Raw genomic sequence first — 25,438 nt, forward strand, 5'->3', positions numbered from 1 at the left:
CATCATGGTACAGAACAAACACATCTTCCTTGGGCTCGGCTCAGGAAACAGCTACAGGACAGCTGAGGGAAGAGAGGACATTTCTCACTGAGGGCCAAGACAACTTGGCTTGCTTAGCATAATAAAACGAATGCTGAAAGGAGATATAACATCTCTTCAGAAGCACTGAAGGTAGAATACTCAGGAGAGGAAGAAAAAGACAAAGCTGGTGCTTACATAAGCACAATAAAGATAAATTTAGCTTGGAAACAGCCATCCAATCTGAGGAATTTGAAGGAGGAAAGAAAACCTAACTAGGTTCAAAATGGACAATGAGCTGTTTATGATGATGGAGTTGCCTAAAATAATTAACATTTGGAAGTGATGACAGATTATTTCAAGCTGTGTGTCCCAGTGTTTAAATTCGCAGGTAGAAATTGCTATTCTGGTAAAAATGAGGCTACAGAGTATTTGTAATGAATGGTGGTTGATTTATATCTTGTTTGCAATTGCTTAGCGACAGTATGCGCCAGAGCATCTATTAGCAGGCAGAATCCCATGTTTTTAGAGATTTAAATACAGGCCTCTATGATAAAAGGAAAAATTGAAGCTAAGGCATGCTTTGCTCAGCTTGATGATGAAGTCCTGTGCCCTTGTGGGTGTATGCATCAGATGGGGTACTCACAGACACTTTAATGCTAGATGACATCTGATTTTTCAAAGACACAGCAATCGTCTCATTTCAACAAGTATTATGTGACTTTCTAGAGAAATCATATAAATGTCAATGTCTTGGGCACTCTCACACTAGGCACCCAGCAATGCCTGATTCCAAAACGAGGTGAAGGATGAAGACAAGTATTGACCGAACACAACTTTTATTAAATGTATTTTCCTGCTTCAGTTTTACTTTGACTTTAAATGTATCAAACTGCAGTTAACCTAAATCATTATTACAGCCTTACACTTTTGAAATTTTAAGTATCTTGTTCTTCCTGATCAGTAACTAGTAAATGTGTCAGAACAAATCAAGAGTGATTTTATCTGTCATTTTGCACAGTGTTAACTTAGTCATAACTGATAAAGTTGTAGCTACAGATACGTAGTGGCAATTGGGCTGCAGAAACTCAATTTATATCTTCTGTTAAAGGGCAAGAATCATACTGTCACGTTTGGGATCAGACACTTTGGTGGCTGTCTGACCTTTTGTTACTGACTTTAGAGCAGTGGTGTTGTGGATGGTCTGCCTTATACAACTACATCAAGAAACAGAAAAAAGTCAGTCTGGTTAAAGTTATTTGTTCATATCTTATTTGTTCCAGTATTAGTTTCCCTTGGTGGTAATATATGATTGTACTTCCAGTTTGACTATTACTGCCTTTGGATTGCAGCTACCCAGTTTTGTTAAATGCTTGCATTGCTAGAGAAAAGAGCATGTTAACATTGGTAAGTCTCTTGAGCTAACTACAGGTTGTTATCTGGAGAGACCACATTATATTAGCTCTGACCTTGAAAGGCACTGGCCTCCGTGTAGTGTTCTATTGAACAGCATGATTTCCACATTACAAATAATCAGTATTGCATGTTTTACAAATTCAGCATCTTTTATTTTAAAGGCTGGTCACTAGAACTGTACAGAGTAGTAGTTTGGCCATCACGGTAGATAAGAAAAATGCAGCCTCTCGGTTCCTAGAGAGTAGCCTGCTGTAGGAAAACAGGTATTTTTCAACATCCTTAGGACAACTGGTAATAAATATCATTCTGGTAGGAAAGTGAAACTTAGCAATGTGATGGATTGAATTTATGGTAAAAGGAAAAGGTATTTTAAAATGCTCATCTCTATCTTTCTATTTGTCTTAGAAATTGAAATTGGAATGTACACTGTACACTGCATGGGAAATTATAGTGAATCAGTGGAAGTGTACAAACTTGAGTATGTGTCACAGCATTATTTTCAATGCAACCATGACTTTTATTTTGCCTCTTGCCACTGTTACACAGTGTGTTCTGAGTTTGTGTCTTTATTTGCTTGAAATACCTGTTGCTTTCTATATAAAATGTAATATTGTAAATGTAGTATCTGTAATTTCAGTGTTCACAGGAAACATTGGTACTAATGCTTGTTTTAGGGAAAAAATAATAATAATAATAATAAAATCTCATGCCCTTATTATAATTTCTTAGGGTAATTTGATCTACAAACTACAATTGCAAGTTTATCTGCTTATCAGCTAAACGTCTCTACTCAGCTCTGAATGCAATAGATGCATGTTGACCATGATTCAAAAACAGCCACCATTGATTTTCCTTTCATTAATTTTAATGTTAGGATAATTTCATCACTTTTTCTTCAATTTGTAATTTACCCTAGGTTTTTCTTACAGACCTTCCACTGTCCCAGCTCTTTAGTTTAAGTTCTAGTGGGAAAACATGATTTCCTTTTGTTTCTGCACTGGAACTCTTTGAGCATGCCCCATTTCACCTCTGATTTAGTTTTGCAGAACCTGTTTGGTGGCTCATTACATCTCTTACCCCTATTTCTCTGTAAACCTCTAGATGCAACTTCTGTTGTGTAGTTTAAAGATCTGCCATCTAAGTGCCACAGCTGAACTGCATATAGGCAGAGCTCAACTTTCAGCATCTTTTTGCTCGTTTTTCCTTTGTTGTGCTCATTTTTCCTTAGTTTCTTTAGTTCCTTAATTTCCTTAAGTAAACAATCCTTTAGCAAGCCTAATCCATTTACCCCTGGGGCCTGCAGATTATGAAAAGCACTTCAGAGAGGAGATTATAGAGATCTGGGGCTGCTTCTTTTCATGGGAGGGATTGCTGCCAGTGCTGTGCCTTTCCTGTGGCAGTTATTGCTTATCCCAGGCCTTCTGCTTCATAAGATCTCAAGCACCAAGGTAACAAAAGGCTGGACTACTGTGATAAAGTGTATACAAAAATCAAGAATCACAGAAATGTTATAAAGTTCTTCTTGTCCGTAAGTTGAGGACCAGGCAGAAATTCAGCATGGCTGTGAGGACTCAAGTGTTGCTGGATCTGTGGTGCGGCAAAGTGAGTCATGGACAGCATTCTTCACAAACTGGCGAGCTTCCCAGACCCAGCCTCATCCCTGGCTTCTTCCTCATGTCTCCTTGTTCCCATTGACCCTGTTAAACCTCATGGCTTAAGCCTTGCAGATCCTGTGCTGCTGTAGGTCACGAAGCCCTGGTCACAGAAACCATCTACCTCAGCAGCCAGTGTTGTCTTCACAGGCTCATGTATCCTTGGCAGTGACTATTATGCATCACTTGTGAAAGCTTCTGGTTCAACAATGTATTCCCTGTGACTCCCTCTCACTTCATGAAGATAATGATGAGAGACAGGGTGCAAACAAAATCAGTCTGTGAAGGAGAGAGAGTAGCTTATCTTTGTCTGAAACAGAGCCATGAACAATATGTCAATGTCCATACATATTCACCTCTGAAGACTGGCTTGCTGTGGTGTAATTTTGGAAGTTGAGGTATGGAAGTCATTTTTCTCCAATAAAAGTAGCTTCTATCAGAAGATGATTGGAAGCCCTGTGGCTTTGCCTGTAGCTTTGCTGCTTGTAGAGTAAATACATTGCTTTGCTGAAGTCTCGTGTAATGTAAAATTACCATGACACATGTACGAATGAAAGCACTGTTGTCAAGGTAGTGTAGCCAAATTATTGCCACCCTGTTTTTCCAGTATTCAGTTTAAAAATATGTGTTTGTTGTTGTTGTTGTTGTTGTTGTTGTTTCCTTTTATATGTTTTAACTAAAAGTTTTAATGACATTTTAAGTAAAGAAGAAAAAGAAAAGCCAAGTAATCATATGGCAATTCCATATACAAGGTAGAATGAATTGAATTAAACTGAATAGGTAGCACAGAAAATAGATTTGTCCTTCAGGATCTGTTAGGTGAGGAAGGAGGAGAGGGTTTTGCAATGATGACAATCACTTTGATATCATTACTTGAAATAGCTGCAAGCAGAAGCCATAGATAATAATAATCTTCAAACTGTAGAGGTTGATAGCTCCAAGAAGATAAGAATGACTGCAGCTGCCTTAAGTGATGGTGGAACAAAGCCATCTAGTTGTAAATACTTTATGCAGATGAAATATAATCACAGAGTCAAAATATGCAGTCATCAGGTTTGAGATCCAAGAAGCAGGTGGTACATGTCTATCTCAGGGTTTTGGAGGGCTTCCCTGGCATCAGAGATCTCAAAGAATCATAGACTAAAGAAACGGTTTTGATGCCTACAATTAGAGAACACAAGGGGACCGTCACTTCAAACAGAAAATTATTCCTTGTCTGCAGTCTCCTCCAGGCATTCAATGAGGCAGATTGTTCCTGCTTTAAAATAATGCTTCAATGCCACTTTTTTCTGGAAGTGGTAAATGGAAGCTAATGACAGAGAGGAAATGATTTCCAAGTTTTGCAACTGGCAGCTACTACCAGAGGATCCATGAGCTTTTAAAATCCATGTCCATGTACATCAATGCATAGCCTGTCAATAACTGGGCAACAAAATTTGTAGAGAATGTGGTTAAGGTAACCCACTACTCCTGAATTATTTATGACCTGGTCACAGCATTTGTAGATCTGTTTACTCTTTATAAAATACCTGCAGAAAAAAAAAAAAAAAAAAAAAAAAAAAAAGACCACTGTAATTATTAACATTTTAATAGCCCTGCAGTTTCAGTGATCACTTTGTGACAGTAGTTTGATGGTGATACTTAATTTCTATTAATCTTAAGTACGAAAGCAATTACCACAGTTTTGCAGCTACGAGTTTGAGATAAAATAACATTTTAAGGAAGAAAAAAAAAAAACAACAGTATCAATAGTGAATAAACAGTCTTGTGACTTTTAGGACATTTTAGTATTTTTCTATATCAGCTGAAAAACAGTAAAGTACCATGTATATGAAGTTTCTATCTGAAAGCAGCTCTATTGATGAGCTCAGATTATGTGATCAATTTTCTCTTTTGCATTCATAAGAAATAATGAACATGTGCATATGTGTATGGTCCAATGTGGTGTTGAGAGCACCAGCCAAGTAGTTAGTCTTCCATTTTCCCTTTTAAGTTGTCAACTTAAAAAGTACATAGCAGAGACTGAGTCAGTGTAAAGTGAGACCAGGCATTGATCCTTCTTCTTTAAACACTTGCATCATGAATTCTGTTATTAGAAACTAAAATCTTGGTGTGCTGTCACTTCAGCCTGCTTTCTTTATGTGCCCATTCATGCTGATCATTAGCATTTCTCTGCATGTGTATGTTAAATAAACATTCTCTAATGCTGCCTTTTTCCTTCGTTTTTCTTAGTTTAATTATTCTAGTTGGAAATAAGTAAATCTGCCAAAAGATTAAAGAAGTGGGTTATTCATTATTTAAGTAATGATTGCCTGTCACTGGTCAGACAAGTGAGTTGGTATTCAACTGACCACAGGTCAGTATCTACAATGTTGAAACCTGTATCTATGCTAATCACCCCAGGGCTGCCTTTATAGAAAATGGAAATGAAAAAAGCATTTTTAGGATCCGATTGTTGTCATCCCAAATTAGGCATCTAAAATAGATCAGGTGATTTACAGCCTAAAAATGCTAGTCTTGCCTGTAATTGAAAGAAGCATGACTAACTTAGATGTTTGCTTTGTAGATGTCTAAAGGTTTTTGTGATATGACACTTCTAACATGAATGTACTGTGGCTGTTGCTGTTGACATAAAGGGCATAATGCCATTCAGTGCTCTGCACAGATGAGCAAGTCCTGCTCAGCACCAACACCAAAAGCTGTACAGTCATGTTAGGACTACATTTCAAATGGATTACATTACCCTGCTTTTCACCATGACATACCAGGGTATGTCCACATTCTTTCCAGAATGTGTCAGTTTGGCAAACAGCATTGCACTCTGATTGTATACATGCAGAGGTGGTTAATACTTGTTAGAAGTTAGGTCCTGTTATGAAGAAAAACATATTACATATTACAAACAATAATACCTATCCTTGTCTCAGAAAGCTTACAAGGAGCTAATTTATAAAGAACAAGAAGGGAGGAACCTGAATACAAGTAGCATTATCCTGTGGAAAGATTTAGGAATGATACATGGCAATTCCTCTTTCATGGAATAGGGTTCAAAAAGGTGACAGATGTTGAATGCTGAGACATTTTAAGTTCTGTAGTTAATTCAGGACTTTGCTTTAATGGTGATTTTTCCTGTGGGTTTTTCCCCTTAGGATGATTTCCAGCATGCAGCCTCAGAAACCAACTGGGAGTCAGTCACAAGCTCTGTCTCAGTAAGTAGCTTGTTACTATTTTGCCCACGAATAGATTGATAGAATGGCATGAACCCAAATCACTATTATGGTACCTACACAGAGAAGCTATGTATACACCTTTGGCAGAGGATAAAATAAATGTTTAACAAACTTATGCTTTTTAACCACTGTGTTTTCAAAATATGCCATCAGCTGTTGTAACCACATGAGACAGACATTGGGAAACATTTCTTGCTTCCAAATTCATCTTGCCAAGATGAAAATACAAGATATAAACTCCTTAGGATTTTCAGTGGTAAAATGTCTTGACCTAAATAGAAGATTGTACTTATAGCAGGCTGGTAGAAAAATGGATTTAGCTTTTTATTGTTGATATGAGATTTTTTAAGTGTTTATAATATAATACTGTATCTAAAAGTCTCCATATTCATCAATGAAATGTGACTCAGGAAAAAAAAAAAAAAAAAAAAAAAAAGCCAGTGTACAAATATCATTTTCATCACACTTGATTTGTGTCATTGGATAAAAATCTGCGCCCTTCCTATATATCTCAAGTAAATTTGTATTCTGGGTCCACATTTTGGGAAATTGCAAGTTATCAGACCTCATATTACGGGCAGTCCTTTTCTGTGCACCATTCTGGCTGGTCAAGACCATGTCACAGGTCTTACAAACGCCTCCTTAAAAAAATAAGTGCTCAAAGCAGACTTGAGACCAATGAGAACAATGTCTGGAGCATTTGTGGATGGGAGTTTACTAATGGCACCTTTGATACCATAGTATTAGGAGTTGCCAGTGGAGGAACAGTAAATAAAATATGGGTAAATTCTACTGATTAGTGTCCAAGCCAGACAATGAGTAGAGAGAAAATTCTGTAGTGACAAAATTAATCTATGCCAAACTCACCTGCATTTACTCTTGAGTTTGCAGCTGACATTTGTCCTTCACGATAAAATGCTATAATAGATTTGAATTAATTGTGCTGAAAGTCCTCAGTAGCAATGTTAGCAGGACTGAGATCTACTGGGTATGCTAAGAAGGAGATACTAAGAGACTATTTTGCCAAAAGACACAAATTAATTTTTCATTCTAATATAGAATTGAAATATATATATATATATGATAGAATATTTTGTTTTAAAATTTGGTAGACTGATGTTTGAAAATGTAAGCTCAGGGCTCCCTCATCAGGTAGCTATGAAAATGAGATCATGTATATGGTAAACGCCATGATAATTATCCTCCTTAACATCATAATGTCACAATATGTCAAAAAATAAGCCAGTATTGTTTCATGTTGAAAAAAAAATGTTTTATCCTCTATATCTCGTTTATGAAAAGCTGTTGATAATGTATTAGAGGCAGGGAAGTTCAGTACCAATATTACAAGTAGAATGCTGATGGCCACCACCATGAAGAAGCCTACAGCTAAACCAGTAGCAGAACTCCAGTCTCTTTGTTTTTGCCATGCCATCAGGAATACAATTAAAAATACCATCCTCTACTTGAAGTGCATTGCACCCGCTAGCCCTTTTTTTATCCTCAGGGAAAATAAGGTGGAGAGGTTGAGTAATTTTTCCCAAAAATATCAAGGCAAAAAGTCTGAGAACATGCAAATTCTTCAAGTGAGAAAAGTTTAGTGATTCAGTTGTGGTTCTGAGGGGGCAGAAGGACAAACTTGGACCTGTCAGTTGCTGGCAAGATGACATACTGTTCTGTTGATAGTAAGTTAGTATGACAGATATGTTTTGTTACTGAAACCCACAGGTAACATTAAGACCCATTTTAGGATCTGGATTACTTGCAATGCTTAGAATTAAAACTTAAGGTGAGCAAATGCTTTCTTCCTTGTCTTCGTTGTCTGCCCTAATCTCAGCATGGCCAACCCATAAATAAATAAATAAATAAATAAATAGATCCTTATTGGGTTAGCTCCCATTATTTGTGAAGTGATATTATGACCAAAAAATAACTGTGATGCACATTGAAAAGCCTGCCAGCTTCACAATACAGATAGAAAATAGAATGGGGGAAAAGCAATAGAAATTATGGATAAGAGTACTAACATAAAAGGTAGCTTTAAATCTCAAGAAATTAAAAATGTGCTCAGTGTTTTTAAGAAATGTAGAAGAGGTACATTATATGGAAAATCTTTGCTATTCACCGCTTCTTGCCCTCTCTTTGGATGCGATCTCAGAAGCCAGATTACAATGAGCCAAACTCTTCTGCAGCTAGTGTTTCATTCTTGGCAGGACAAAAGAGAGGCAGTTGGGTTGGCAGCTTTGAAGTTACTTTTGGGCCTGTCACATGATGTCGCTGCCAGTAGGTTATCCAAGCTGTTGCAATAATTCCTCTTGATTTGGCTGTCACCAAGAAAAAAGTTAAGCTTTCTTCTGTGTGTGAACTAGGTTGTGCAAATCTCTCGAGTAGGGCCTTTTATACTGAAAGAGGAGGGGGAATCCCTGCTGTCTGTGTTAGCTTGACATGCCCTACAAATTCACAGCCTGACCTGCAGTTCTGTTATGAAAAGCACAGTTGAACACCTGAAAAAAACTCTTGTGCTATCTGCCATCCTATGTCTGTTAACCCCTCCTTCTTGTTTCAGAAACATAGGCTTTAGTTAAACTGCTGAGAAGGGGGCTGTATCCATGTCACCGGCCGGTCCCTGGACAGCATCATGCTAATACACACTTGGATTTCCTCTCTGAGCATCACTGGATTGTTGGAGCAGACCATTTTTTTGTGCTGCTATTTCTTCAGCACCATTGCACCTTTTCCCTCCCTCTCTCACTTTAGAAAGGGAGCCAGGGGCTGGCATTTCCCAGTTGGGCTGCAGTCACAGGCCAGCCATGAGCCCCCCTTAGCTCTCCTCAATAAACTAGTAGCATTTCAAAGTATTTTTCTTTTGTAACCTCAAAGAATGCATTAGTACACTGCATGGTGCCCAGCAACAGCACTGTCCATCCTGCAGCATTGTTTTAGATCACAACACTGTGTTCACTTTACTGGTGTGAGCTTTTCATCTCAAAGAGAGGTTTCCATCTCTTTGTCAGTCTCTACTCCGAGCCACTTAGAAGTCAGGAGAGAAGCTCTGAGGTATGTCTTCCCTTTTAGTGGGTCATGAATTTTTAGAGCCATCTGCACTGTATCTCGGAACTGCATTGTAGAGGCATTACAGGCACAAGTGGGCCCTCAGAAACTTCTTGTGCTGTTGGCAATAAGCAGTAAAGTGCAGCTATGCTTTCTTGACCACGCCATTGTAATGTTTTCAATTTCTTGTGTATAATGATTTGGACTGTCCATACTTTCAGAAAATATATGCAGTAAAATATCAAGGATTGTAAATTTTGTTATATATCTAACAGGAAAAGACAAAAAAATTATTACTTCAAAACTATTTTAGCCACCATTGAAGGACACAAGCCTGCAAACATGCAAGTAACTTCACTTAGATGAGTCAAGCCGTTCATTGCTACCCAACTGAGTGAAGTTAATCACAAAGATTAATGGTTTAACATATGTATTTACTTGGGAGATCAGGCAAAAAACTATTTTGGGGGGGGCATTAATTTTAAGTGGCATTTTCTGCTACGTAACTTCAGATCTAGATTTTCAGATGAGAAGAGTGTTCTTTCATTTTCCAGGGCTTTGCCCCAATGTTTTAACTTAAATAATAATAATAATAATCATCATCATCATCCAAACAAAACTCTTGAGTTACATTATGCTTTTTATTGGACAATAGCAGCTATTTTGATTGTGGTTCTTCACAAAGTAACAGATCTACTTTAATATATTTTTTTTCTTGTACATCGTTTACACAGTTATTATGAGGCTTTGTGCTTGGACAAGGAAAAATGTGGTATAGGGATTCTGAATACTGTGATTCTAACTAATGGTTATGAAAAATGTTTAAAGTTAATTCCAGTAAAAATGAAATCACTACAGTCTTTCTGCAAACTCAAGTTGTGTAACAAATTCAGTGGGAACAAAGTGTGCACAGAAAGTGGTACTTGGCTCTTCCTGCTTAGAAATAATATTCCATATGGTATTGTGATATTGTTGTGAGGATCTGACTTTGTTTGTAATCCCAATATTCATTGCTACATTGCTGAGATCCAAATACCATGCTTTCATTTTTTTAAGTAACTTTTGGTTTTGGTAAAACATGGTAAAATTTACATTCATCAATATTTCATAACAGGTTTCGTTCTTGGGAATAAAGAGCCATCTTTTCAAGTCTTTAACCTAGCCAAATTTGTAGTCCAAACTGACCAAGGAGGGAAGAAAATCTAGAGAACTTGCTGCCCCTGCTGTGGTTTCTGATCAGCCTCTTTCAGATTTACCTACAGACCTGGCAGAGATGAGAAGGCACCACTCCAGCACTACAAGGCACTTCCATTCTGTGGTCATGGCCATCATAGTGGTTTCAAAAGGCATTTCCACAATATCTTTGCACATGTGCAAATCATCATGTCCTTTGAGGGCAGCAGAAGTGGGCAATCTGGCAGTAGTGGTACAGCCTCTCCCCAGATCTCCTCCTGGATTTCACCAGGATTTTGTTTGCTTCTTGCAAAATAAAATGCAGGCATAACACAGCCTGTCTGAGCAAAGGACTTCAAAAGATGGCCCAAAGTAACTGTTTCAGTCAGAAACAAGACAATAATATTGTCGATTTTTTTGAGTGGTGTTGTGACTTATTCCAAGTACACTGAGATGTATGTCACTCTTAGGGGGTCTCCTATCCCTCTCCATCAGTGACTGACCCTACGCTCACAGCAGAAGCGCTGGATCAGACCATTGCTGCATTTGACACGGTGGAGGATCTGCTCAAACACTTTAATCCAGAGTCCTGGCAAGAAGATCTGGAGAATTTGTACACAGACAGTGGCCACCACTATCGAGGCAGAAGCTACCATGACAGGAAGTCCAAAGGTAAGAAAAGACATAATATATAAATTTTGCAGGAAAACCAGGCTATTCCTTCACTCCTCACAGAAATGTCTTTAGATCAAGTGTGAGATTTTGATGTCTATTTCCTTTTGGGGCCATAGGACAAGCTATTACCTGTTATAACTAGGAATAAGTCATTTAATCCTTAATCATTTTCTGACTGAGTAGGATCTCACCTGAGAAATCAGTATGAAAACTGCCTATCATTATGATAAATCCACAAACACAACCATAGGCCTTTGTGTAAAATGCAGATGGTTCTCAGCTTCACCTTCTTAAACATTATTTTATGTGTAAGGCATGAGGCTCTTAATTACCTGCACTATCATCCTCCGTTAAATACCCTGCTTTGGGATTGTTCTGTGTTGAGTGAGAAATAATCGCTTTTATCACATTGTGTTTAGGAAAGCATCTGGTGCAGACACCTGTATGTGCAGCTGTTTTTTAGGATGTGAGCATCTCACAGTTTTTCATTATGCTGGTGGCAAACATTACTATGGTTTAACATCTTTGTTAGTAATTGAGCAAAGTACACATTTCTGGGTTATGTTTCTTGTTTTCTTCTGTTAGTTCAAATAATCCACCAAATGGTAGAGCAAACAGATGGTAAGCTAGGAAACCCATACTAATAAAGAAACACTATTTAAAGAGTCATTCTCCTAGGTCATTGGTGGGCATGAGTTGGCAGTGGTAGAAAGACATTAGCAGTGGTCAGTATACATGTGGCCATCCTATCTTAGAGTGGCTAGTGGAAGAGAGGTGGGCTGTCCCATGCCTTTTGACCTTGGTGCAGGACAATGACCGCAGGAACATACATTACATCAGTAGTTACACAGTCAAATTAGGCTGTAGTTTCCAAAATGTGTTGACTATCTCTGTTTTTTTGTTCAGCACTTAAAGAGATCTGTAAAAAGCCGTGAGCACCCATCTAGAGAAAGCTGACCCACTTTACTTCACTCCATTTTAGCACATCAAAAATTTTAGGCAACTACAACACTCCATCTTTTGTGAAAAGATCACCTGACTGCAACAGCATCAGAGATCAGTTTGATCTCTTTTAGGGGTCTGTGAAACATTAAAAATATGTATCCTACCCAGGCTGGATTCAGCACTGATAGACATGCATACCAAAAAAGTAAAATGACTGTTTTGATTTTAATAAAGGTGATTAGAAACCTGGATTTTGTACTGGTTCTGCTCTCCAAATGTCATTTGATCCTCAGAGCATATTTGGCCTTGTACCCCATATGTATACATGACCACATATTTAGAAAATACCATTTGATACTTATGCAGGCTGATCATGTAGGCTGTAGGCATCAATCTGATTTTCTGTTAGTGCTCAGAAAATTCAAATGTATAAAGGTTTCTTCGTTATCGTTTTAATGCTTTTGGTTTATTTAGTTAAGATTTTATTCTGTTTATTTATTTATTCATTTTTGGTTTTATCTATAAGAATAAACACCAGGGGAAAAAAAAAAAAAAAAAAAAAAAAAGTTTCACAACAGTTTTTCTTTTGACTTCAAACTAAAGATCAAATGCCCTAAATATTAGCAGCCCTCTAGACAAAAGTACCTCAGCACAATCAAATCTTTAAAAATTTTCAGTTTAGAATTTGTCTTTAGTCATAAACTTCTGACAAAATTAAAGACTTGTTCTTGGGTGATGTCAGGAGTAGGGAATAGCTTTAACAAGTCTTTAAATTAGAAATGCTTGGTGGCTTTTAAACTCAGACGCTGTGGATCTCTGAGGAATGTTTATAGGCACTCAGATAACCTGGCAGTAAAGAGAGCAGTATATTATATCCTTATTTATTTCAGATATCTCTTTCTACTTCAAGCTTGGGTTTTATTCTTTATCCTTAGTTAGAACAGCCGTGAGGTAGATTAGAACAATTTGATGTAATCTCTGCCTACATTACACAATGTTTTCAGAACATGTCATATAAATTATATAAATAAATTTGTAATGATATCACTCCTATCCAACTCTCTGTCCATACCAAATTGTGCCAGAAAATTGAGTTTAAGAGGCAGTGTTGCTGAATATCAGTTCTGATAACAGATGACATTTAAATGGTATTTTTTTCTTAATTTGGCAATCAATAATTCAGAAAGGTAAGGATCACAGTTAAGGAAACAAGCACAGTGTTTTAGCAAAGCTTAGATTTACTGAGTCATGAATTAGAAGAAGTGGGAAAGCACCTCAAGAGATTGCCTAATTCAACCATCCTGCTCAAGTCAGGGCTATCTGCAGCAAGTTGCTCAGGATCGTGTCCATGTGAGTTTTGAGTATCTCTACAACCTGTGGCAGTGTCTGACCACCCTCAGAACAACAACAACAACAACAAAATCAGTGTTTGTTTGTTTGTTTGTTTTCAATGTTTAAGTAGATTTTCCTATGTTGCAATTTGTCCAATACTTCTTGTCCTTTCAAAGATTCTGGCTCCATCTTCTTTACTTCATGCGTGCATTTATAGACATTGATAAGACCAGTCCTTCCTTGGTTCCTCCTACCACAACTTTAAAGGTGAAGGCTGTGTTGATTAAATATATTATATATATGATAACTCTATTCCATCTACAATATCTGATCTCACACCTCTACAACACTGATAAAATTGTATTGAGTTAAATGTGTTGCATTCTAATTACATCACTCAGGTAGGATACTGTTATCAGATGTGTCTTGTTAATAACCACATGAAGTTTGAAATTTAATTGTACATATGTTCAGTGAGGTTTTCTGTTAGTCACTGGAGTGACTAACACATTAGTATAGAAGTTAACTATAGTCACAGTGATAGACTGTGATAGACTAGACTAGAATAAAAAGACAGAAAAGAAAGGGGAAGATACACACTTGCATTTTCAAAATCCTTACATGAGAGGCCTTGTATAAGCTATAAACTACAGTGTACACCTTCTACATGAAAATACAACAAGTAGAGTTTTCGAAAAGCTTTGAAGCAGTTTTAACTGTACTCAAAAAGGTTTGCTCATCACTGATGCATTTTAGAAACTCTGAAAGTATGAATATTCAGCCTTAGGCTCATCCTAGACTCTCAGGAAAAAGCAGGTCATACCAAATAAAGTATATCTTTTAAAGTAATTCCTCTTGCTTTGCTGTAATATGTTGTAGCTGACCTCACTGTCATAGTAATTTGGCTGTTACAAATACAAAACTTCTCTAAAAGGCTATCACTAGCTATTGGGTTATTTTATACTGTTCTTAACAAGAACACCAGCACATATAAAAAAAAAAGAAAATGGCCATACTCTGCAATTGTGTTGAACTTCTAGACAAATAGGTCTCTGTTCTTTTTTGTTCTTCTAGGGAATCATAAGGAACATTTAGAAGTGTTTGAAGGAAATTTGTTCATCCAACAGTTTTTGTTTGTTTGGTTGGTTTGGTGTTTTTTTTTTTTTTTTTTTTTTTTTTTTTTTTGAAAGCATCAGTGTATCTGCTTGATAATACTAGAATAGCTCCTCAGACATGCTGCTGTTAACAGTTCCAACTATCAGTTAAACATCATTTAACTTTTGCCACGTGCTTGTTTGCATTTATCTTTTGTTATTCACTCTGAAGTTTTATATCTCATTAAAAATGCTTTAGAAGGAAAAGAAAGAGAAAGAAAGAAAAGACCTCTGCCTGTGAAATGACCTGTGTTTAAAAATCTAGCAAGAAGGAAAAGAGAAAGAAAAAGTTCTGTTTCTCACCATAGAATTAGATCCAAATGTCTAGGGAATGTTACATAAAGAAAGGGGTCATCTTTAGAAATAAATGTGTGGGTGTTTTTTTTTTTTTTTTTTTTTTTTTTGTTTGTTTGTTTGTTTGTTTGTTTGTTTTTCATAAATAGACCTAGGAAACAGGAACATCTGTGGATACATTCTGGTAATGAGCAAGACTACACATGCCTCTGAGATCATTTTCTTTTTGAGAAACAGTATGCAGGAAACCTTTGGCTATCAGAAGAAATTAATCAGGTGGGACATTCTTGTAATAACATCTGTCTGCAATGACAGCTTTACAAGTTAAATAAATAAACACTTGCTAGCATAGCCAAACTGCTCCCTAGAAGGGGAATAGCAAGGTGAGACCACAAGTCTTAACAGAATGTTGCTGCCATCCACTGCCATCCAGGTTCCCAATATCAAGAAAGTAGCACCATGTCCTTAACAATACCTTTTAATTATTACTGTTTACAATGCTCTAGCAAGAAGTTAAACAAAATTTGAACCCAGGAATGTCATTCCTCAGGGGGTTGCAAACAGTGGCCAATAAATTACTGCAGACATCCATGTACTCTTCCTTGAAAGGTTCTGGGACGGCTGCCAGCAAGTTTCAGTGCACCAGATAGGGAGTGCAGGCATCACAAATGCTGAATGCATGCTCATTCATGGCATATGTGAATATTCTGACTAGATGGAATACCTTCTCAAGTAGCTGCTAATATAAAGTATTCCCTGTGCTTAAAAAAAAGAAACAGTATACTTCTCTCTTCCTCAGTTAGGAAACGCTTTATCTGTTGCATGCAAATGGCACACACTCATTCACTTCATAGTCTTAATTCAGATCTACATCCATATTCTTCCTCCTCTGTGACAAATGAGATTTTCCCTCATGCTTTACATGGCATTATTGTTGGCCACTGCAGTGAAAGCTTTTCTTATTAAGCCCTTTTTTAAAAAAGCTAGTGAAACTTGCAGCATATTATTTATCACCGGAATAAGCTGTTCAGTTCCATTGATTTCAATGAAGCTATGTCCATTTATGACATTGATGGTTTGGCTTGATTTTGCTACTTGACCCATACCGCAGTTGATAATTGGTTTGCTAGTCTATAATAAGCCTATATATTGTGAACATTGTTTCATGCAGGCAGTTATAATCCCACTGAAATTCTGATCTCTCATTCTTTTAAAATAATAGTTGTCGTATCAAGTAGATTCATCTTGGCATTGTGGTTCTGTAGTAAATCCAAATCACAGCATCTTTTCCCTAGTTCCCAGAAGAAAGACCTGGGCAGCTCCCAAAGTTTTCAGGTATATTTAACATAGTGCTTATTGTGATATCATTAAGCATGTGCAGGGGAGCACTGATTACTTTTAACCATATGTGCTGAAGACTAAAAGCCACAGGGTTTGATCAACCCTTGGTATGGAGAAGAATTTCATCAGTGTTGGTGTATTTTGGTAATTTAAACAGAGGAAGATTTAACTATTTACTTTTTATGTATGGGACTGAATTTTCCAACCCAGGCTCAACCACACCATGACTGCAGTCAGCTGCAGCACAGTTCTGAATTTCTTTGACCACTTGTAAAATATTTCTGCGCTACCTGACACAGCTCTGACACACACAGGAGTACAAATGCTGGGAATAATGGGTGCAATATATTCATAGGTCTCTGAGAAAGTCCATGACGTATAGGAGAAATTTTTAAATGTCAAGATGCAGAATAAAAACAGCGGCACAACCTTTGTTACAAACTGTAAATCACACATGAAGGGGGATGAGAGTGTAAATCACACATGAAGGGGGATGAGAGTCAAACTAGAACTGAGCTTTGGACCCATGCATGGCACACAGTGCTCGTACCACGTTGCAGTTCCATCACTTGCTGATGCACAAAACATGAGCAGGGGCAAGTAACGAGTGCAAGTCTCTTGCATGCATACATCTCTTTAGCTGCCAAAAAGAGTACAAGTGTTAGAAATTTCAGCAGGATTGGCAGTGGTTTGCTTGCCTTTGGCAAGAGGCCCGAGGTGATGTAGATTTCTGAAGGGGAGAATAGTCAGGGAGCTGGGCAGTATCTGCATCAGTTTCCTGTATAATGTGGGTAAATCCCTTCAATGAGAGTTAGGCGTTTAATGTCTTTGAAGTTCTAAGCCTTATACTCTCTCTGCATACTGATGATGTTTAACGTTGGCCTATCGTCAACATAGTCTGCTGATGCATGTCATCCCAAAATCCAGTTCCACACATCCATATTGCCTTCACAACAGACTATAATCAGACTTTTAAAACCATATCTGTCCATATAGTTGATGATGTCGATACTTTTTCAGGAAAAACAGCAAACATATAGACATCTTGGCAGTTTAATATCAGTCATAGATTAATAGAACAATTTTGGATACAGGGGCACTCTGTGGATCAGCTCATCTAAAACTCTGCCCAGAGCAGGACCAACTTCAAATTTAGAACAGGTTACTTAGGGCCTTCTCTAGTTAAGTTATGAATATTTCCAACTAAAGCAATTCCACAACGTTTTGGATAATTTGTCCCAGGGTTCAATCTCCCTTATGGTGATTAGTATTTCTTGAGAGAAGAAATACTAATACTAACTCTCAAGTATTTCTTGAGAGAATCCCTTGCTACAACTTGTGATTTTTGCTCCTTGTCTTTTTGCTGTGCATGTCCAAGAAGAGTCTGCCTCCATCCTCTCTGTAGCTCCTTTTAGACAACTGAAGACAATTATTAGAACCTCCTGTAGTCTTCTCTCCAGACTAAACAAATCCAGCTCCCTCAGCCTCACTGTGGCTGCTGTGGACCAGCTCCTTAACCATCCCGGTCATCTTTCACTATACTCCTAGTTTGTTGATCGTTCCCTTTTGCTGAATGAGGCTCAAAACTGGACACAGTACTCCAGATACAGCCTCACAAGAGCTGAATGAAGGGGGACATTCACCTGACACCTATGTTTCTCCTAATGCAGCTCAGCATGCAGCCTCTATCACTACAAGAGCAAACAGCTGATTCAAGATTAGCCTGCTGCTTACCAGGATGCCAGGTCTTCTTCTGCAGTGCTGCTATTTATCCAGTGTGACCCCAGTCTGGACGGATGCATGGGATTATTCCAAGTCAGGTCCAGGAATTTCCATTTGTCATCACTGAACCTCACTCATGTGGTTCTTGCCAGTGCATTTATCTAGCCTGCCAAGATCTTTCTGAAAGGCAGCCCCACTTCATACGGACAACTTTCCACAATTTGATTTCACTGTCAAACTTGCTGAGCATTCACACCATTCTGCTCCTCAGGTCATTAGTGAAAATCTTTAGCAGTATTAGTTTTGTCATTAACCTCTGGGAACACTGCTAGCAACCAGCCACCATTTGTACCTGGAATTCCTGGCCACTTTGTGCAAGCTCCCTTATCTTTCCAATTATCGACCCAATTTGTAGTCCACCTATTCCATTGTATCTTAGCAGTTTGGCTGCAAGGATGCTGTGGATTGCTGTGTCAAAAATAATGATAAGATCAGGGTAGGCAGCATCTACTGCTTCCCCCTCCTCCAGCAAGTCATCTCATCACAACAGGTTCTCAGACTGGTCACTCACAATTTGCCCTTGGTAAATCTGTGCTGGCAATTTCCAGTCAACCTCTTGTCTTTCATGTGCCTGAACACTGTTTCCAAAAGGATTTACTCTTTCATTTTAACATGGTTATCCTGACTGGTCTGCAATTGCTCAAATCCTCCTTGCCTTGTAGATGGCCTTGACATAGTGTATAGGACTGTGAGTGAGGTAGATACCATCTCTTACACCTCAGCTCCAGTCTGTAGCTGATGCATGAAAAAAAAAAAAAAAAAAAAAAAAAAAAAAAGTGTAAAGTGTTCAGATATGAAAACGTTACAGCCATGTATGAATTTGGAACAGATACAGTATTAAAAATTTTTAAATCCTAGCAGACTGTCTTTTTAAACAAAATCAGTGACCAGCAACACAGGGTTTGTCTCCTGTCCAATCCTGTAGGCTGTGCTTCTAAACATGACATGGTATTAGCTGCAATCCCTGATTTCAGTGCTCACCTCTGATTAAGATCAATGTTTAAAGGTAAGCACATGCCTTAGTGCTATAGAAAAATTAGAATGGATTTAAGTGTAGGATTTAAGAGGGAAAAAGGAACAAACATTGTACCCCAAGTATCCAGCTTGCTGCTCCAGTACATCTTTTTATGTCTGCCTTGCCTTTAAATTGAATCTCTGATGCAGACATTCTGTAATAATACTTTGAAGTTATTTGCATCCAGTCTACAGAACCTTTTAGTTCTAGTTTTAAATTAAGGACTCCAGTGGTTTCAGTCCTTGATAAGTAAAGCAGCAGGATTTCACACCAATCACACCAAGGCTCGGTTACGTTTTAGTCACAGCAGTGAAGAGATGCATGAAACTGACTGTACTGTAAAATCTCATTGTTATATGGATGAGGAAATAGACTGGCTCCAGACAGTAAAACAATACCAAGACAGGGAAAAAAAATGCATATTGAAGCTTTCAGCAGAGTTATTCAGAGAAAAATGTGTTCTTTTGTTATAGGGGTTGCAAACCATGCTCTAAAGCTAATTAGGCAATAGGAACTGCTCTTGAGTGTCAGCAGGATACTACTAGAGTACTGTACACATTGTTTAGAGATGTTGCACACTCACCTTGACCCACCAAGCACTGGATTTCAGTAGAGCAGAGTGTGTTTACCTCCAGACAATTTTTTGTAGAGGATGACTTGTATCTCTTAAACCTGTTAGTTAATCTTTCCTTCTCTGCTTGCAGTTATTTTCATAATTTCAGCATCACTAAAATAAGACCTTTCCACTATGGAATTTGTCAATTTCAATCTAGACTCTGATACCTGAGTTGTGATATGCCAATGTGCACAATTCACATCTTAAATGAAAACTCTGGATATGGGGGTTCTGAGAACTACTGACAAGTCATTATCAGAATTCTATGAATATGAAACTAAGGAGAATTCATGCAGTTGTATTGGAAAATTTCCTGTATATTTTTCAAAAATAGTTCAATGTGGAAAAATACACTTTTTTTTTTTTTTTTTTTCCCACTGATTGATTTCAGAATTCCTGAAAAATGCATCTGTTGAAAGTCTTGAGCCCTCATCAAAAACAGCTGAGCTTTTCATATTGCATAAAGCAAGTTATCCTAATTATCTAGTTATTCCCTCCTATGCTTTGAGCAAGTCAACAGCTCTCCACAGTACTGACTCAGCTACAGTCTGAGAGATCCTGCAAAGACTTCTGAAAGTCATCAAAACTAGGCTTCTGAGGGCTAGTGAGTAAAGCCTTTCCTCCAGTGAAAGCCCTCTGCCAGGTCACCCTTGCCATTTAAATCAAGCAGCTTAAGTAGTGGAACTAATATGTGTGACACTGTTTCTGCAGGAAGGACCCCACCCTGGTCCTTGAAATGCTGATGCTGTCTCTCTCTGCCAGTCCCTTTGCAAAGACTCATTCCTGTGCTGATAACACAGCAGTGATAATAGGTATCAGCTCAGTGCAGGAATGAGAGCTGTTGAGCCTCAGGGGAAATTTAGTCTGTGACAGAGCACATTTTGTTCTGTCCCCTGGACATCTTCGCCTGGGCAGAGATGCCAGTTCAGGTTGCCTGGGTATGGGCCCTCTTTAATGACCACGTTGTTGCCAGAAGCCTTGTTTGCTGTGTTACCTCAGTGGGAGGCATTGCAATCAAGGGCTGAATTAAACCTTTGAGCATTTTCTTCTAACTCAGTCTAGAGATGCACCATTGACATAATGCCATTCTTGTCCATGGCCAGCCTGTCCTGGTAGGAGCCTACTTGTATCAATATCTGTTCCCTGGGATTGCTGCAGGGAAGAATGTAGATGGCATGGGCATTCCCCTCAAGAAATCTAATAAATCTTGAAGGCAGACTAATTTCTGCTCTCTTTTTCCTTTTATTATTTTTTCCCTTCATGCCAATCAGTTGAAATATTAGCCAAATACTGCTTTGCTTTATCAGTCAGCAAAGCTGATGGCAGAGGTCCTGGTGAGAACGTTTAGAGGAATGGGAAGCACTTCCCTGTGAGAAGAATTAGCCCGAGAGGCTGCACTGAGAAGGGGTGGCTTTGAAGAATGACAGTGGAGAACAAAATATCATCTGTTAAAACAAAACAAAACAACAAAAAAAAAAATCTATATTCCCTAGTCTTCTAAGTCCTGACTGTGGACATTCTGGATGTATTTTTCTCCCGGTGCATGAGTATACCAGCAGCCCCATTGATTTTGTGCTTATATCAGGAGTATGATCTATACTTCTTCTGGAGAGACGTTAGCTCTCTGGACAGAACCACTGAGATTTCATGGCGAGATGTATCACAACTGCTATAAAATCACAATTTATCTGCTAAATTCCTTTTGACTGAGATAACACCTTGCCAGAAAACTGAAGTTGCTATGATTTTGTGTAACAGTACTCATGACATTTATGTACCCTTGCTTCTTGCATATCTGCCGTGAACCAATGAGTATCTCAAGGCCAGAATGTAAAGGTGGATGATATTTACAAATCACAGCTTTTTCCACAATTTACTTTGTGACAAGGATTGAGTCACAGACAAAATGAAGTGCAGTAGTGCTCCTGACTTTTCTGGAGGTTTTCACATGTTTATAGCAGAACACAAGCATAGGTGAGCTCAGTTCCAGAGATAATGTTGAGCTATTAAACATGCCTGTAAAAATCTGATATGTTCACAAACACTATACTGTTATCTCAGTTTTCATTTAAACCATTCCTGTTTTCCTGTTGATATACCTGTTAGCAACTACTGTCTGGAGTGGGAGGGGATTATTTTTTGTTTTCTGTACCCTCCAGTCATTTTGTTATTTTTATTTGTTCACATTAATTTACCTTTCGATTGTAATTTACTTAGTGATGTATCACTGATAAACAAATGAGTGATCTGTCAGTGAGTAAGTGTTTCTGATTTTCAGTTTTCTATTTTTTCCTGAAATTTTAAGATTTTAATAAAATAAGGATGAATTCTTCAGCTTTCAAGTTCCATCAGTTCAAAATACATTTTAATTTTTTTTTTCTTGCCCTTAGATTCAATCTAGAGGATCTCACTTCTTAACACAGGTTCACACGTCTTCCAATTTTGAATGACTTATTAAGATTTTGAACAGGTAGTTGCTGAATAGAAACCTAAAGAAAAGGTGAAAGTAGAAAAGGATGGAAACAGAAATCAGGAAAGTTCTATAGAAATAAAATTAATTGAATTTGTTACTTTTAACTGCATCACAAATGTGGAAAATGGATTTATAGAAGTTTTTTGGAGTTTTATTTTAACTTTGCAAGATAAAGCTAGAAACGGCACTTAAACTCACAGTTGATTGTCTATAAGTCATTTTTATGGTTGGCTTTACTACTTGTTTCCATGATACATCTCACAGAGACACCAGGCATTTTAAACATCAACCAACTATTGGCATTCAATGAAGCTCATTAGCTTTAATTGTATCTATTTGTATGCCTATTATAACAGCACTTAAAGGCTGAAATTAATATTGTTTAGATTGATTTAGGCATCTAAAAGCGAGGTATCTAGACTCTATCCACAAATGATACAGACAGGCAATTCAGGAAAGCAAGGGATGTCACCTGTCTTAAAGGCCCTTTTGAGGAAGGAATGAATCCCTCTACAAAGGCATTTCTCTAGTGGCCACAGGAAGAACCTTGCTTAAAGTGTTTGCCCTTTGTATGCCTACAGTTGGGCAAAAAATGTGCCCAAAATAAAAAATAACATAATCTCAATGAGTAAGATATAATCAGGGAGGGAAGAGATTGGTGGAGGTGGAATCTCTCATACAAGGTTTAAGCAGATAAGAGACAGAGCAAATAAAATAATCAGTTTTGAGCTTTTAAGTCAATATTTTGTTACAAGCTTTCCCATCACCTTTAGAGTCTGTGTGAGCCCTGCTGTGGGAGGTGGTGTGGGCAGGATGAGAGCTGGGATGACCACCTGTAATGACTTAAAATTGGTGTGTTTATGCTTATCTGGTCAGAAATCACTGCTGTACTTCATGTATTTTCCAACCAGTGCCACATCACTCAGTGTTGTTGGCTGCCCAGGGAGCAGTATGGACTGGGGCAGGGGGGGATGTATCAATGTCTCATACAGTCCCTAGTAATGAAATCTCTTTTGCATTGCAGTTGACCTGGACAGGCTGAATGATGATGTGAAACGTTATAGCTGCACTCCAAGAAACTACTCTGTCAATTTAAGGGAGGAACTGAAGCTGACAAATGTAGTTTTCTTCCCTCGCTGCCTCCTCGTCCAGCGCTGTGGAGGAAATTGTGGCTGTGGGACTTCGAATTGGAAATCCTGCACATGCGTGTCAGGGAAAACAGTGAAAAAATATCATGAGGTATTTTTGCTCTTTTTTCTTTTCTTCGGTACTTCTTTGGTTTATTTATTGCTTATGTGAATTCTGAAAGTTTTTCTCAGACCTATATGTGTTGCCATGTTATTTATCATGTTGCGTCTGCAGTGTGAAGATGAGCAAAAATTGCTGATGGTAGTGAAGTAGGATGTTTAAGTGAATGCCCACTATGATCAGTGTTATTCCTAAAGTGAAGGTTCTGCCTGGGCTTCCAGACAGGTTCAGGTAGCCTGAGGGTGGAACATCCCTTAGTCAGTGGCATTGCTCTTGCTGTCCATGCTAGATACCAGCTTGGTACCTCGCAGAGCAGCTTTCACACCTTATGCTGCAGTAAGCAGCGGTGCACAAACAAGCAGTGGTTACAAACAACCGTGCAGCAATTTACATTTGGAGGTCGTGAATGAGCAGAGTGGAAGGAGTTTGTATGTGGATTAGGAAGGGGTGTTAACAGGTATCTATGGGTAAAGTAATTTAGAAGTTGGAGGGAACTTCTGCCATCTCTCTACAGGGATACTACCATAGCATCCTAGTGAGCTTGGCTTAAATTGGACATGTTTTCCCAAAGAAGGACTAATACAATTATATAGCAGTGAAAATATTATTTTCAGTAACACAGAGATATGTTCCTTGAGGCATTTGACTGTGCTTCCTCTTGGTTTACACTATATCTTTTAAACTTATGATCACACTAGGAAATGACAATTAAGTTGCTTGTAAACTGTCTTCCCTTCCAGATTTATTACCCATAGGAAGCAGCTGAATATTTCAGCCTTAGCTTCTTTCCCACTCAGCATTTTTTCATGAAAAATTCTGCAAGAGAACAAAGTCCATTATATTTATTTGTAATCCACTCAGAACAACAAGTTTCTCTTGTTGGGGCGAACAAGGAAAGAGAATTAAATATAATTTTTTATTCTCTCCTCTGAATCAGCATTTTCAAAACCAGACAGGAACAATGTTCACCAAAGTGAAACTTGCTATTATTCTTTCAGTGTCTGAAAGTAAGTAGCTGTATGCCATACTGACTTAAGTTTCTGACACATATCTCTTTTAAGAGCCTTGATTTGCCACTTGGCTTAAGTCTTCAGTGAAAGTGAACTTCATGGACTTTTAATCTGGAGGTAATGTGTGCTCATAATGGCTTTAACTTGGAAGAGCCTAAGGCTGAAATAGCAGGAGGCTGCTGAAGGTCAGACTGTTTTCCACACTGTTCACAGTGTGGTTACCCTTTTCCAAGGTAAGAGAGTTTTCTCACAATTAGCTGCAGCATATGGCATACTCTACATCATCTAGGACTAGAGAATAGTTAATATTTTATCTAATTTTAAGCAAGATATAGGGGATGACCCCGGTAATTACAGAGCAGAAAGCTTTATCTCAGTGGTAGAAAAGTTAATTGGAAAAAAATTAATAGGTATAAAACACCTAGATGACTGTGAGCTGATAAAATGAAGTTAGAATGCTTTACATATGAATAAATATTTATACAGCACCATGCCATTGTACAAGAATGCTAAAAGGTCTGGTACCTCCTTCAGAGAGCTGATGGTCTACCAGACAAGATCAGTCATGGATTAGATAAATAGTAAAGAGTGGAAGAGATGCACAATTTGCTATATAGGAGTGACTGTCTGTGGGTGTCCCTGGTATGGGGATTAAGTGTTATTTCATGTATGATCAGTCCAGAAGGAGGTGAACAGTGAGTGGCAAAAATGACAGATAACACGAGAGATAAAGTACTCTAACAGCATAGAAGGCTGCATGGATTTTCAGAAGACCTGTGAAACTACTAATAAATGCAGTTTAGAAAAGCAGCAAGCATTGGGACTAGCAGTCTCAACTATTTATTCATATAGCACTGTGCGTGAGAGGGGAGGAGGGAGAAATGAGGAATGGAAACTGGACCAAAGGTCGAGTAGTGAATCACTGTGAAGAGCTTCAGGAAAACATTTGTTTATAACAGACGTGGTGGGAAAAAAAAAAAAAAAAAAAAAAAAAAAAAAAAAAAAAAGCAAGT

General features: G+C 38.0%; 1 protein-coding gene across 5 annotated transcripts in view; it reads left to right on the forward strand.

Annotated features, from left to right (window-relative positions):
* Positions 1–25,438, forward strand: part of PDGFD (platelet derived growth factor D) — a 149,313-nt gene that overhangs the window by 110,263 nt on the left and 13,612 nt on the right. For 4 of the 5 annotated variants that reach the window (XM_035327810.1, XM_035327830.1, XM_035327800.1 and 1 more), the window contains 3 exons: positions 6,236–6,295; positions 11,011–11,212; positions 23,192–23,406. In XM_035327810.1, coding sequence (XP_035183701.1) covers positions 6,236–6,295; positions 11,011–11,212; positions 23,192–23,406 — 477 coding nt within the window. The remainder of the gene's footprint in view (positions 1–6,235; positions 6,296–11,010; positions 11,213–23,191; positions 23,407–25,438) is intronic. The other variant, XM_035327842.1, reaches the window with a different exon arrangement.

Source organism: Oxyura jamaicensis, chromosome 1, assembly GCF_011077185.1.
Source record: "Oxyura jamaicensis isolate SHBP4307 breed ruddy duck chromosome 1, BPBGC_Ojam_1.0, whole genome shotgun sequence".
In the NCBI taxonomy this organism is placed as follows: Eukaryota; Metazoa; Chordata; class Aves; order Anseriformes; family Anatidae; genus Oxyura; species Oxyura jamaicensis.